Source organism: Malurus melanocephalus, unplaced genomic scaffold, assembly GCF_030028575.1.
Source record: "Malurus melanocephalus ecotype Western Australia unplaced genomic scaffold, MMel_1.1 scaffold_180, whole genome shotgun sequence".
In the NCBI taxonomy this organism is placed as follows: Eukaryota; Metazoa; Chordata; class Aves; order Passeriformes; family Maluridae; genus Malurus; species Malurus melanocephalus.
The window spans coordinates 1-14,393 of record NW_026623412.1 but is presented as its reverse complement, the minus strand read 5'-3'; the positions used below and the strand labels follow the sequence as shown (position 1 = coordinate 14,393).

Below are 14,393 nucleotides of genomic sequence, written 5' to 3'. Positions count from 1 at the left end.
CCTTCCCAAATATGATAGTGAATAAAGGATACAATCCAAGTTTTGCATATGTCATCAGGCAGCTGCACTATGTCCCCAGATCTGCACTGAGCTCTTCTTGGGCTAATTATATTTAATTTCACTGCAACTCAATTTAATTGAAATKATATATGCAGAAACAGGAGTTTAGTTTTGACCATTAGATAATAAATAATGCACATTAATTTAGAACCCAATTTTGCAACATAGGCACCTGAAAAACCCATTTTTTTTGGTGAAGACAATGGAGACATGAATCGGAAGCCACAAATCAGGAAATCCTGGAAATCCATATTTAAGATATTACTTTTGCAAAGCTTCAGAATATCATTAGACAAAATGGTCTTCAAGAGTCTTTAGATAAACCCCCAGAGTGTAAAGCTGCAATGTAGTCTCTAAAGTATGAACTGTATGGGAAATAGTTGTTTTTCCAGAAATTTCAAAGAAAAAACACAAATCAGCTAAAGTGTACAGTCAAGCCCCCCTAAGATGTTTGTGTAAGCTTTTTAAGAAAACTACCACAAAAACATGGAAAATTCCTATGTGCTCCTCATATGAAATACTTTCCAGTGTTAATAGTGGAAAATAGTAGTCTACAGGGCTAGACTTCTTCTTCTAGAAGAAAATGATGAAAATATTTTTCTATCCTATATACATCAAGAAACTTGTGAAACTCCTTTTAAAAAAGAAGTTGCAGCAAAAAGAAAATGACACTTTATTGGCTGTAATAAAAGAGCCAAAAAGACCAAGATAGTCCTGTTAAGAAGATTCTTCTAAATTATTTTCCTAYGGTGTACACAAATTACAAAATACTCTTGATGTTTCTAGCTTTGTTTCTTAATAGACCAGTTTATTCTCAGCCTTAACTGATTTTTCTAAGTACAAAAAGATTTGATAAAATGGGGTCTTAAGCAGTAATGATAATAGTATTAATGAATAATGATTCAAGAAAACATCCTGCAGACCACTTGCAGCTCATTTATTTTCAGAAAAAAATTTTGCTCTGATGTAGAAGGGAATACATTTCCCCTGTGGTAAATAACTTGTACAATGAACTTGGTCTTTTAARTCTGATACAATCATAAACCAATCCTGCCTTTAGTGAATTAACTCATTATTCACTAATAATATATGAGAAAAATTTACACTCTGTAAACTGTTTCCTTATTATTTTCAGAAACTTTGCTATTCACTAAGTTGCTCAGCTTAGTTATGAGGCATCAATTTTGTTTCATTATCAGTAGATGAACTTTTTAAGCTAGAGAAAAATGAATAGTGAAAAATGATTGGCAAATTGTTGACTAGTGCATGGGTACTGTTCTCCAGAGGGAAATATGGATTCTTTTTTAGGATTGTCTCAAAATATGTTGGGAGTCAGAAGAAGAGGGACTCTGTAAATCTGTTCAGAGAAGAAGTTAGCATGGACTGTCAGAAGTCTGGATTTCCAGATAGTTGTGAAAACATTTGGAAACATTTGACCATTGTTTTTATTTAATTTAGCTTTGTGCCCCATATTTCTACATCTAGCTTTTATACAAAGCAAAACCAATCAAAATGGGAGAGTTTCACACAGAAATGGTGTAAGAGTGGTAGAAGCATACTTAGTCTAGCAATACTTGGGGTGGGAGCTCCATGATCTTTAAGACCCCACCAAAAAAGCCATTCTGTGACTCTGGTCCTTCACAAAGGATCTGCACTTATTCTTCTTCTCACCTGTCATACATGGCAACCAGCAGGCTCAATGTGAATTCAGCAGCTCTTGGATCTACCTGGCTTGGCTTTTCTAATCTTGCCCTTTGGAACAGTTTCCTCAGCATTCTAGAGATTTGCTGGAGGCTGAGAGAAATCTGCTCTTGTCTCTGACTTTGTTCACTTGATAGGATGTGCTGAATCAGAGAAACATCAATCAAATCCACTGTGGGAAAAATAAGAAATGAGTAAGGAACTCTGCCTTTTCATGAAGGGAAGCATGACAATTTTTTTATTAGAAATGCCTAGCTAAGAYAAGTCTGTAAAATGAAGCCTAAAACAGTATACAATACAAAAAACAAACCAGTAYCTGTGTGAATTGGTACTCCCATATTGACACAGAGCATCAGGCAGATTAATCATATCAGGGCTGAGACCAAATATACATTCATAGAAGAGCATCCCCAAATGAAAAAAATATGGCCAAGGCCAAGAAACYAGTCACCTTCTCTGTGCTACCCTAAGGACCTCCCTTGGAATTTTGTGCATTTTCAGCAACAGACGGTTTCAGATGGAAAACTCAAAATTTCCATGAAATTTAGCTCAATATGGAATTTACATCCAGTAACTTCAAAGTGAGCTAGGTGACCAGGACTTCATTGCACAACTCTTTGCTTGTACTGATTCTCCCTCACTTCAAAGACAGGGAGGTTGAATATTAACCAGGAGTTTTCTGGTCTACCATATTTTATTTTGTTCTCATTAATTCTTATAGTCCAGTCAATGCATTTTCAATGAGCCATGATAATTTTAAATAAATCAGTTCCTAAGAAACATATTAGAATTTGACTTTTCATGAGCATAATACACAGATAAAGATTAATAATTGTCAGTGATGTCTACACAGCAGAGTTACACCTTGTAATAATAATTTGATTCTCCCATAATTTTAGAATTTTATTTTCATTGACATTCAAAAGGGAAAAAGAATCAATTTGTATATGAAGCACTATCTAGATCTTAAGTGTTTGTAATGCATTCTGAAAYTCTAAGGTGGAAAGTGAGAGGGCARAGTAGGATAWTAACTCATGCTGASAGCAAGGTAAATTTCATACAGATTCTCTTCCCTGTAAAAGCACAGGATTCTCTTTGGCTACTAACACTGGCAAAGACTTTGTACTGAGCGTAGTTTTAGGGCTGTTCTGTAGACGGAGCTCTGAACATCATTGAAAGCCTCTGTGAAAGAAAACAAACACAGATTACAACAGAATGGTTCATTCAATGCTAACTAAAAATCAAAACAACCAAATTTGGAGTTTGGGAAGTTTGGAGTTGGTCAAAACCCTGAAGGAAAATTTTGGGAAAAAAAAAAGAAAACAAAATTACATTTTTATTTAAATAACTCTGTAAGGCGAGTAGTCTTCTTACAACATGAGTTGTAAAAAGGGAATTTAACATAGAGAGCACATTTGCTTCTTTGGGAATCAATTTTATTCATGGACCAGAAAAAGGGTTATGAGAGTTATGCATTGCACATACTTTTAGCCAAGATCATAATGATATAATATTTCTTTAGGCAAACATCTTTTTTGATCAGAGATGCTCTTCTACAAGGAACAGTTTGTTGGTCTGCACAGCAGGGTTACTATTTTGACTGCATATTGTTTCAAGCACTAAACAAATCTTCTGTCAAGATCAACACGTGGGACACTTGCAGAAGAAGATAAGCCATTTACCAGAGCAAGTGACTTTTGATATCTCTGTTTAGCAAAGCCACTCAGTCTGCTTGACTAAATCCCATACCTTTATATGATTTCAGCTCATTGCTTTCACTTTTCTGAGAGGAAAGTAAGAGATGCTGACCATGACCTAAACCTGATACTTTACACACATAGAACTTCAACACAAAAAAAAAAAAAAAAACTGATACTTTACAGACACAGAACTTCAACACACACACACAAAAAAAAAAGGCTTGTTCACTAAACTTCAGAAACTAGAAGGGGATCTATCTGTTATCTTTTTGTCCTCACAAACTCCTTCTCCCTGTACTTCAGAGAGGAAGAGATACATGCTGTTGGTTAAGGTTAAAGATAAGCAACAAATATGTATAAATGAGAAAAATAACTCACAAAAATACTTTACCTGTTCAGTCTGGAAACAAGCCAATCTGTGTGCAATGGTTTCTAACAAATACATCTGATTAATATTAATAGCCAGCAAATTATGGGCTCTGCTGGTTCCCAGATGCTGTATAAGCTATAGAAAGATGCCAATAACTGCTATACCATCTGTTAAGTCCTGATCTTGTCATACTGTGTTTTGTGATATTATTTGGAGATGTAGTRTAGCATATCATAAAATGTGAAAAATGAGTTTTGACTTCCATATATTATCAGTTCTCATTCCTCAATAAACTGATCCAAAGCCCTTTTGAATGCAACAGAACAACTCCCACAGTTTGCAGTAGGCTATAGACTAAGTTCCAAATGCTTATTTTCAAATACAAATGCTAGAAATATACACAGTTTTCAACTCGAACACCTTCCATTCATGAGATGATTTTCTTAGTGAAGGGAATCTGTTTTAGTAGCCATCTGCTACTTAATTCAAGTTCACCCTTACAGACAAAATGTGGCCTCAAAGCAGGGCATTCTGTGCCTGTCAAGTACAGTTCCAGAATTAACTTGTGAGGGCAYCAAATAAAATGGCAAAGAAATGAACCCCCAACTAAAATACAGAGCATTTTAGAATTATTATGTATGAGATGCTATTTAGGGACAGTAAAGTATTCCATTTCTCATAGGAAGGGACAGAAAACCAGCATGTAATCATTCTATTGTGTGTCAAATTTCACTCAAGAAGCATAAATGGTCTTTGATGAGAAGCTGACAAAGGAACTCYTACACACAGAGAAGACTGTGCTGATTCCTGACATCTTCAGCTGGTTACCTGCTAGTCTGCATTTGGAACTATTTGCTCCATGGCAAATGAAGTGTCCGCTGAGATTTGGCACCCAAAAAGGGAGTATGGCCATCCTTCATGCCTATTCCAGAATGTGGGAAAAAACTTAGCATGTATTATAAATTAGGGAACACRGCCCCCTTGTGCCTGACCATTCCATAAGAAGCCAATGTGACAATGGCAAGGAAGGAGCCAGGACAGATCTAACAATAAGGGCAGGGCATCACAGATGTGTAATTTGTAATTTATGTGCTAATGCACAGACATTCTCAAGGTGGCATGATTTCATTAARCTCAGTAGTTTCTGTTCAAAAAGACATGGAAATGCTTTTTTGAGAAAAGTTGGGGAAAAATGAGAAAAATCCTTACCCCACAAATCTGGATCCATTTGAAATGAACAGATGGCATTAGGCATTCTACAACAAAAGAAACCAAAGTGTAAAACCATATATTCTAGACAGAGACATACCGAATCATTCAAATTAAACCTTCTCATCTGAACAATTTACTGGATGCATTTCAGAAATTAAAYACAATTACATAAACCAAAATAGTTTTGGTGCCACATGCAGAGAAATGCCAGCAAATTGCAAGCTCTCYRCTCAGCATAAAGTRGGGATAATTCAAGTGACTGCAAAATTTTAGCAGGGCAAAACCAATCCTCAAAACAGTTTTAAGTACAGGAAATGGGATCTTTCACAATTAAGAGTCCAATGTTTACTACACAGTCCATAGTGTACTATTTCAGGTCACAGAGTGCATTTCTTTACACAAGACTCTTGCCAAGATTTATCGATCACAATTACTCACAAGCAGTTTCTAGAATTTTCAAGCAGAACTAAAGTTTTAGGCTGAGCTGCCATTATTTATTATTGACCTGATAAGGAAGGGAAAAAGGAAGCTTAACCATGAATCTACTTATTTAAACTCTGAAAGCAAAAGTAGCTATGTGCCTGTAAGAATGGAAATGGAGTGTCTCCCCATAGGATTTATTTCATTGATGCACTAAACTATGTTGTATTTCCAAACACAAAAATATAAATAAGAATTAACTGTAGTAACAATCTTTCAGTTAAGATTGCAGTTGCAAAACGCTAGGTATGATGAATCTAAGTTGCACAAGATTTCAAAGACCATCTATATGATTTATTGTGGAGAAAAAAAGGAAATTTTGCTAGCATAAACAAAAATTAGATAGTTGAAAATGATCTAAAACTTAAACAATAAATTTGGTGTTCAATCTGAACTTAAGCAAAAGTTCACTTATTACACTTTTTTCAGTGAMAATCATTGATCATTTGTCAGAAACATGACAAAATACTTACCAATTATGAGGCATAAATATTCAATCATCTAAAACTATTGAGTCTACCATAAATATGCTCCTCACTATTTTAATTGGTGAAAGCTGCAACTTTGTGTTTCAGTCCCTAAATAGCCTAAATTTAAGTACTTAAAATACTGGGATACAGATTTGCTTTAATAGTCCTTTTCATTCAGGACTACAATGCCACAGTTTTTACTGAAGTCCTTGTTTGAAAGACTTTCTATGTTTCTTTTCCACTATTCTATTTTCTTCCTTACTAAGGGTTCTGTAAGACTACAGCTCTGCCCAGCATTTACACAAGCATGTAATTTTACCAATAGATACCTATCCATATGCAATATATATGAAAATATGATATAACTGCTCCTAAAATAGCTGCAGTAGTAGGTGCTTCTGCTTAGCATCACAGAAAAGTCCATGTATGGAAATCAATTAAATCAGAAGATACTAAGCAATGAATTAAACATTAGTGTTTAGTGAAAGCTACATGTAGTAACCTAGAAGGCAGACTTACAAGCACACAGCTTGCCTCTTTTTTTTTTCCTCTGTACCAGAGGTACAGAAAATAAAGAAAATGGATGAGTGTAAAAATATCCAKGTTAAACTCACTTAAATTAGAACTCATTAGAATTGACTCACTCAAGTGAGAACAGATCCACTGACTTACTGAGTTATACAGCCTGCATAATCTCTGAGTGCTTGATACTTACTGTAAGATGACCAGATCCCTATCCAGTACAGCACGTCTAACATTTAAATTACCCATATGATAAAACATTCTACAGCCTTGTACTAGGGTATTCAAGCAAAGTCAAAGTTAAGCATGTGTTTATGTGTTTTACCAAACTGGCCATCATTATACAGGATCATATCTATGAACACTCCCTCCAAAGACTTACAAAAGACATTATTAATGTATGTACAGTATGAAAATACAATGTATTTTCATAAACAAAACTCTATGAACGGTTCAGATCTTGACTGCTGTAGGACTGCCTGGGTGAAATGAACAGAATCTACTTTTGTGTCACCACATGAACACAATATTAAAGTAGAAGCACTATCTGCCACCCATGAAATCTGAAGTAACTTTGTTCATTGATACACTACTTCAGCCTGTGTGTTATACTTCAGAAACTTGTGAGCTTTAATAATGAAAAACACTTAAGAAAACAAACAAACAAACAAAAAAATAAAGTTATGTACAGGAAATAAAAGGTTACAATTATAAATCCTGGTCCCATTAACATGAATACTCATGTGTAGAACAAGACTATTTTTCTTGAATTCTAGTGGAATGTGAAAGAAAAGTAATATTTAATTACTTATATGTAATTTGTTTGCCTTACAGGTTCCCAGAATATGTACTTTAGCAAATAAAATGCAATTTGAAACATGCTACATAATTGAATTAAAGTACAGAGAAAGACAAGCCACATGAATTAAGGCAGAAATCTCCCAACAGATCAATTGACTTGATCACAGACTTTTCTTCTTTTGAAATCAGACAACATATGATCAACATTTTAAATATGCAAAAAAAGAACCTACAATTACTTTTGTTTCCTATGAAGGGTGAAAACATTCCATGTTTTGTTCAAAGGCCAAAATTATTGTCTCTTCTTAAATACAGTAGCTGTGCTTACCTTCCTGTCATTACTAAAGGTCCAGAAGTCAGATGGAACCACCAGAGATGTCCAGTATTTTCACAGCACTTAAAAGTTGACTTCAAGACACAGCTCTAAATGTTTTGCTTTTAAATTAAAGCTGCTCACAACAAATGCCTAGCAAAGGCCCAGATCAAAGTATCAGGTAATTGTCTGAGCAGTCAAAACAGAGAACACTAATTAATTAGTAATAAATATCCTGAATTATTAAAGATAAAACTTCTTTGATCTTTGTTTCAAAGCAATTTTTTTTTGATTGGAGTGCAATACTGCTAAATTGAGGGGCCTTTACTAAGCATCTCCCAGTTGCTGAGAAACAGTGTTACTATAGAAACTGAAAATGAGGTGGAAGCTGACACGGTAACGCAGAAAGCACAGTGTGCTGTAACAAAGAGTTGGGGAAGCTATACAAAGAAAAATAGTAAGCCCTAGTGGTAATGTCCTAGAATAAGAATACTCAGACCAACCAGAAAGCTCTTCAGTACATCCCAATGCTAGGGTTTATGAGGAATCTATATATAACATTTGTAAGACACATACATTTAGCTTAAAGCCCTTTTTCATAAATTTTTCAACAGTTACTTGAGTACCCAGGTGTAGAAGTCATTAATACCATGAATATCCTGTATACATAACATTACTTAGTAACTTGTGCAAAAATGTGTACCAGAAATTGCTTATTACTTACAGAAAACAAAACTTAGTGTGTTAAAACTGTAATCAACTTTGAATATGTTATCATATTTTAGCTTTCCTATTATTTTTATTCTTTCTTTCTCTCCTTGGCAAAAGCTAGAAAAAGAAACTTTTCCATTCCCTTATTCTTCCATGAGGGAAGACCTGAACTTCCCTGCAGACCTCTAGACAAATCCAGTTAGAATAATTTAGAATACATGAGACATCCCAAACAGTTTTTTTTTTACTTTCTACTCCCAGCCTCTGAGAAGAAAGGTTTTCAGATGGTGACTCCAAAGTCCAATAAGCCTACTTATATATTACAGGAACAGTTATTTTCCTTTTCATTAACAGCTGGAAAGTGCTGGTGCTTGAGCTGCAGTTTGTTTGAACAATCTCCACAGGCAGAATAAAATAATTCAACGAGTAAGACTGCTAAAGCCTATACATATAGAAAAAGCCTGAAGGTAAATACACATTAGAGAAATGAACTTTTGCTCTTACGTCTTGGAGAAGGAGCCATAGAGAAACCAGGTGCTTTGTAGAGACCAGTAGCATCCCTCTCTGTTATGCTCCCTTGAGACACTTGCCTCCAGATGCTCCTCAGAAACTTAGCTGATCTGTGCATACTCTACTAAAAACCAATTTCCTGGAGATCACTTCCTCATGAAACAAATGATTCCTATGCCCTTCCTTCAAAACTTTTTACAACACGTCTCCACAATTTCTATGTGAACTCTTCCATAAAGAATACTTATAACAATATCTCAGTTCCTCTAAAGATTGCTTTCCTATTTACATTTCACATAAAATTCCACATTCTTCCAGCTCCCTTGTGATACCTGAGTTTTCTAAGCTCCTCTTTCTAAGACCATTGAGACACCCCTCTCATCCTGTCCTAGCCAGTAACAAATACAGTTCTTCTCATATAAGAAGTCTACCCCTATTCAAAGCTTGAACCTCAATTTGAACACAAATAAAGAATTTATTGCAACTATACATAACTGATTCAAAGAATGGGAAGCTTTGTATTTTGCTTTAAAAATATCTGATAAAAAATTAGCGAGTAATGTTTCATTAACACAGTCTCCATCACTTAAGACACCAAAAACATGCAAGTGAAACAGACTCCACAACAATTTTATTTAGAAAATAATTTAATTATGGTTGACTTAAAACACATGAGTATGCCCTTGAAACCCATKAAATAAAWAACTGGTTTTGAAATATTTTTCCAYCTAGAGACTTCCTGGGKTTTTTTTAATGAGGAAAATACTGCAAAAGCTACAGCAATGCTCAGACTTTTTTTGTAGTTTGCTCTTTTGAGCAATGGAAACTTTATTTTAATGTGGGAATATCCAGTGTTTTCTCATCCAGACAACTCTAACTAAAGTGACCCAATAGGGAAGATTTCCATTCTTATAAAAAAAAAAAAAAAAAAAAAAAAAAAGCTATTTTTGCTAGCCTCCTAAAACATTTCCACATGCAAGGAGATAAGCAGGGCACTTCAGGAATACTTGAACACCTGATACTGATATCACAAGAGAAGACACAACCAAGCAAAATTCTGCTAGCAGTGGGAAAGCCTCTGCTTAGTGTTTAATGCTGACACAAGAGGAATGGGACAGCTCTGCATAACAGCAGCTCCACACAAGTGGAGAGCAGACAGGGAAGGACACTCTTACCTAATTGGAAAAATCCTGTCTGGCTTAAACAAGGTCATGATTAGCTGAATAATTAAATTCTGCATTCATCAAGAATATCTTATTGTGTCTGTAGTCCTTTCCCAAGAAACAAGCATGGATAGCCAAAAGGCTTATGAGCTCACTAGAAGCTCTGGGCATCAAGGTCCAAATGGTTTCCTCATTCTTCAGCCTGCCCTTAATAGAGAAAAACAGCTCATAGTACAGAAAGGGCTGATATAAAAGCACTGGAAAGAAATTGAAGGAAGGGACAAAGAAAACAAACTAGGGAAAAGATCTGCAGGAATGAAAAATAAAAAGAAATGGCAAGGACATTGGAAAAGTGCAGGAATTTCACAAGCTGAGAATAGAGAAAAAGTGAAAAAACAAAACTAAAACATGCTTCCATGTTCATCTGTTCTTATTCTGATGAATGAGGGCAGAGAACTTGAAAAGCAAGTTAAATAGGAAAAGCAGCACAGAAACACTTGGGAGATGTGGAGATTTTATTCTGCTTCATATGGACGCATTTCTTCTATTTCCTTTAGTGCAACGAGCTTTTCCTAAATGGAAGAAAAAGCACTTTTAATACCACCCATTCTTTTAATCTATGATTCTAGCACAAGCTTAAAATACGTTAAAACAAAATAATTCTTACACATTACTAGTATGACTGAAGATCACAAAATCTAATTGAAGCTAGAATGTAGAGTTTGGAAACAGTATTTTTTAGTGTTTCAATAGTAAAAATAAATTCTTTTTGCCTCACTAAGTGACAAGAAATTCATTATTAAATTAGTGCTCAATAATTTTGTATTTTAACTCTAGTAAGGTCTGGCCTTCATTAATGCAGAGTCACAGCCATAAAAATGCCAAAATATATGTCTTCTGGCATGGAAATACTCTCAATACCACATAAGCAAAATCAACATAGAATTTAGAAACATTAAATTAAAGGCAATACATCTGTTTTGCGGGCTGAACTTTGGAGTGCAAATTTTATACTTTACATAGGTAAATTTATTTTATCATCTCCTTTTTGCGCAGAAGAACAGTTGTCCATTTCAATGCATAAATACTACCTTACACTTATAAATATCTGGTCTTTACCATGCATAAGTTGTGTGTAGTTGGTACGTCTAACAGTCAAGGTCTCAGTGTTCAAAGTGGTGTCACAACGTGCCCATAGATGGCAGAATGGGCACACATGAGACACAAGAAATCCTTACCTGAACCAGCTCGTGGGATAAACGTTCTAGAACTTTTTGGGTCGTTTCATTAATTTCTAATTCTGTGATGACTTCCCAGTTACCATTCTGGAACCTCACTGGCATAGAGAAGATAATTTCTTCAGGAATGCAAAACTGACCTGAAGAAAAGGGGAAAAACATGACAGAACGTGTTATTTCTGATTACATCCTCACCAGCTTCAACCCAGTCCTACAGACTTGTAAAAGTCTGTAACTAGAAGATCTCAGTATAAATGGAGACTGCCTTTTTCAGTCTACAGTTCAAAAGAGAATGTCCCTTTTACTGTAACTTTGTACTTTAGGTACATGTACATGAATCCTAGCATCAGACTAGTTTGGGTAGCAAGGGACTGTCAAAAGGTCTCTAGTTCAACCCTCCTGCCCTGATGGGCAGGGACATCTTCAAATGTATCTGAGCCCCATTCAACTTGACCTTAAAAGTTCCCTTGGTTGGAGCATCTCCCACCTTTCTGGGCAGCCTCTTCCAGTGTCTTACCACACTCACTGTAAAAAATGTATTTAAATCTAATCTAAATTGACACTCCTCCACTTTAAATCCATTAACCCTTGTCCTATTGCAACAGGCCCTCCCAAAACGTTTATTCCCATCTTTTTTGCAATTACTTTTAAGGATTGGAAGGTGCTTTAAGGCCTCCCCAGAGCCTTCTCTTCTCCAGGCTGAACAACCTCAACTCTCTCAGCCTCTTTTTGTAAGAAAGATGTTCATCCCTATGATAATTTTATGTGTCCCTGCTCTGGACCATATCCAACAGGTGTCTTTCCTGCATTGTAACACAATTGCTGTACCAGTTGTACATCTTAAAAAAGGGGAAAAGATATTTATTTCATAAAAGGGTTAAATGGCCACTGTGAAAGGTTCTATTTATTTGTTCACATAACTGCACAAGAAGAATACACTTTTATAGTCTAGGCTCTAAGAACTATAAAGAGCTCCTGCACAAAAAACATACATCAGAAAAGCATTTAAACTAAAAGAGTAAGGCATGATCTTCATAAAAACAGTATTAACCCAAGAGATGCCTGTAAAAAGTGAGCATTATCACAAGCTGTTAGATTTGGAAGTTCTTATGATGAAACAAACTCTTAGCCTCACATGATTTGTTTTACAAGCTTTTATTAAATTAAAAATATTGATTAAAAATAATATTAGAGATAGGGCAAGGCTATAATTTGTAGGGCAAAGCTACAAGAGAATATGTGAAGCAAAAAATGGATTTACCTTCACTAAGTATTCCCACAGAAACGATCTCATCAGAAGGAGAGTCATGGTACCAGTACTGCAGTACAGTGGCTACTGCATGAGCAGGCAACATTCCTGTACAATGAGACACCTGGGAACTCAGTGTACTCTGTGCAGATAGGATTTCTGAATGGATCCATTCACTACCAACAAAAAAATGGGGAAAAAAGGGATGAAAAACTAAGATGATTGCAGGAAGAGTAGTTTCCTAGAGAAAAAAAACTAAATCCTAGAAAAGAAAATAGTAAAAACTTACTCAGACTTCACTGCTGAAGTCAAAGTGTTTACAGACAGAGAAAATAAAAAAGGTCAAACAAAAAGTAGCTCTAGAAGTAATAAGTACTACTTTGAGAAACTACTAGTACTACTGTGAAAGTCATAACCTCTATTATTACTGTAATTCATAGTTATTACAGCCTTATGTAAGAACCCAGCCACAAACCATAATCTCCCTGTGCTAGGCACAGTACAATCACAGGACAAAAGAAAGGTCTGCTCTCCAGTAAATGCCAAGTTTAGAGCAGAGTGGGAGCTCTAGATAGACAGACCTGGGCGTGTCACACCTGCTGCACTCTCACTGCACCCACCCTTTCTCTGCTACTGTTCTCTCCACAGGAAGCTATCTAGCTGCCAGGTATCCTTTTCAAATGGGTTAACAAATCATCTGTTTCGGGGAACTGACAGTTCGTATGCTCAGGCCAATTCCCTCTAATCCAGGAACAGATTCCTGTTTAATACTACTTCAAAGTTTCTTCATGCAAACTAGCTATCGAAATCACTACCCAGACTTTCATTACTTCTTATAAAGTGTTCATGATAGGATACAAGAAAAACTCACTTAAAATGTAGGAAAAATAGTTATAAACAAAGATGGCAGGAAAGTCAGAACCATGATGTATAACACTAGGAACTACTCAACTTCTTTTGCAGATAGACCACCTCAAATTGTGTTTTCCTTCATGTACAGTGACAATCAGTAAAGACAATTCTTAAAAACAAAACCTTTCTTGATGTTTTATTACACAGGTCAGATAAACATGGATTAAAAGCAGTTCTTTTGTTTTACTTTAAATAAATAAATCTGTACTGTACCTATCACGAATCATATTCAACAAAGAACGTGGATAAGTAGGGGGTCCCCAAATAGCACAGTCATATCCATAAAGTTTTGCATGTGACAAATCAATGTAGTTAGAGCCAGTAATATTTCCCCAAACAATCACATCTTTAACTCCTGTAACAGAGGAAAATACATAGATTAGTGAAGAGCCAAATAATTTCAGAAAAATAGGCTTCAGAAATCCCTTTCAATATAAATTACTGAAATCAGTAGCCTGCCTTTCTAGCAGAAATTATTGAATCTGAAAAATGCAACCAAGTTCTCTAGACTATATGAAACCTCAACACAAAGGTGAAAAAGGAGCTTTAATTTATATCATTTTACTGTAAATAATAGACAAAATCTAATAAATATTTAATTCTTAAAACAGCAACAAATCATATTGCAAACATACAGCAATGTTCCTACTAAAATCATGTAAAAACAAATATATAAACAATAAAAACAATAATTTAAAAATAAAAAAAACAACAAACTACCAGCTTTGGTGAAAATGRYTTTRTCAAATAACCTGCTGATAGCTATTYAGCCTATTAACTGGCTTTTCTATTTTATTAGGCTCCAAAATATTTAGATTTGTCATCAATGACCAGTTCTGCCTATGCAACACTCGCTGAATCCTGATGCTGAGCAGACTGTTAGACCACACCTTTGCTATGCAGTGCAGAAATGTGCAAATATAACCAAGCTATAACAATTGACCTGAGAATGAAAGTTAATTAACCCCAAAATAATACTAC

The 14,393-nt window shown here is 35.3% G+C and overlaps 2 protein-coding genes across 2 annotated transcripts in view; both read right to left on the bottom strand.

Annotated features, from left to right (window-relative positions):
• The window catches only part of DYTN (dystrotelin), an 18,772-nt gene extending 13,666 nt beyond the window's left edge, over positions 1–5,106 (bottom strand). Inside the window, exons 1-3 of the mRNA XM_057372881.1 lie at positions 5,041–5,106; positions 2,869–2,943; positions 1,732–1,933 (exon numbers count right to left, since the gene is read on the bottom strand). Coding sequence (XP_057228864.1) covers positions 1,732–1,933; positions 2,869–2,943; positions 5,041–5,086 — 323 coding nt within the window. The 5' untranslated portion in view covers positions 5,087–5,106. The remainder of the gene's footprint in view (positions 1–1,731; positions 1,934–2,868; positions 2,944–5,040) is intronic.
• Positions 5,107–9,797: 4,691 nt separating this feature from the next.
• MDH1B (malate dehydrogenase 1B) lies at positions 9,798–13,767 on the bottom strand (the record flags this gene model as incomplete). The annotated part of the gene is made up of 4 exons (XM_057372839.1): positions 9,798–10,585; positions 11,252–11,391; positions 12,513–12,676; positions 13,626–13,767. Coding segments are annotated over 4 exons (503 nt in total), but the record flags the coding sequence as incomplete, so codon positions are not given.
• Positions 13,768–14,393: the final 626 nt, after the last annotated feature.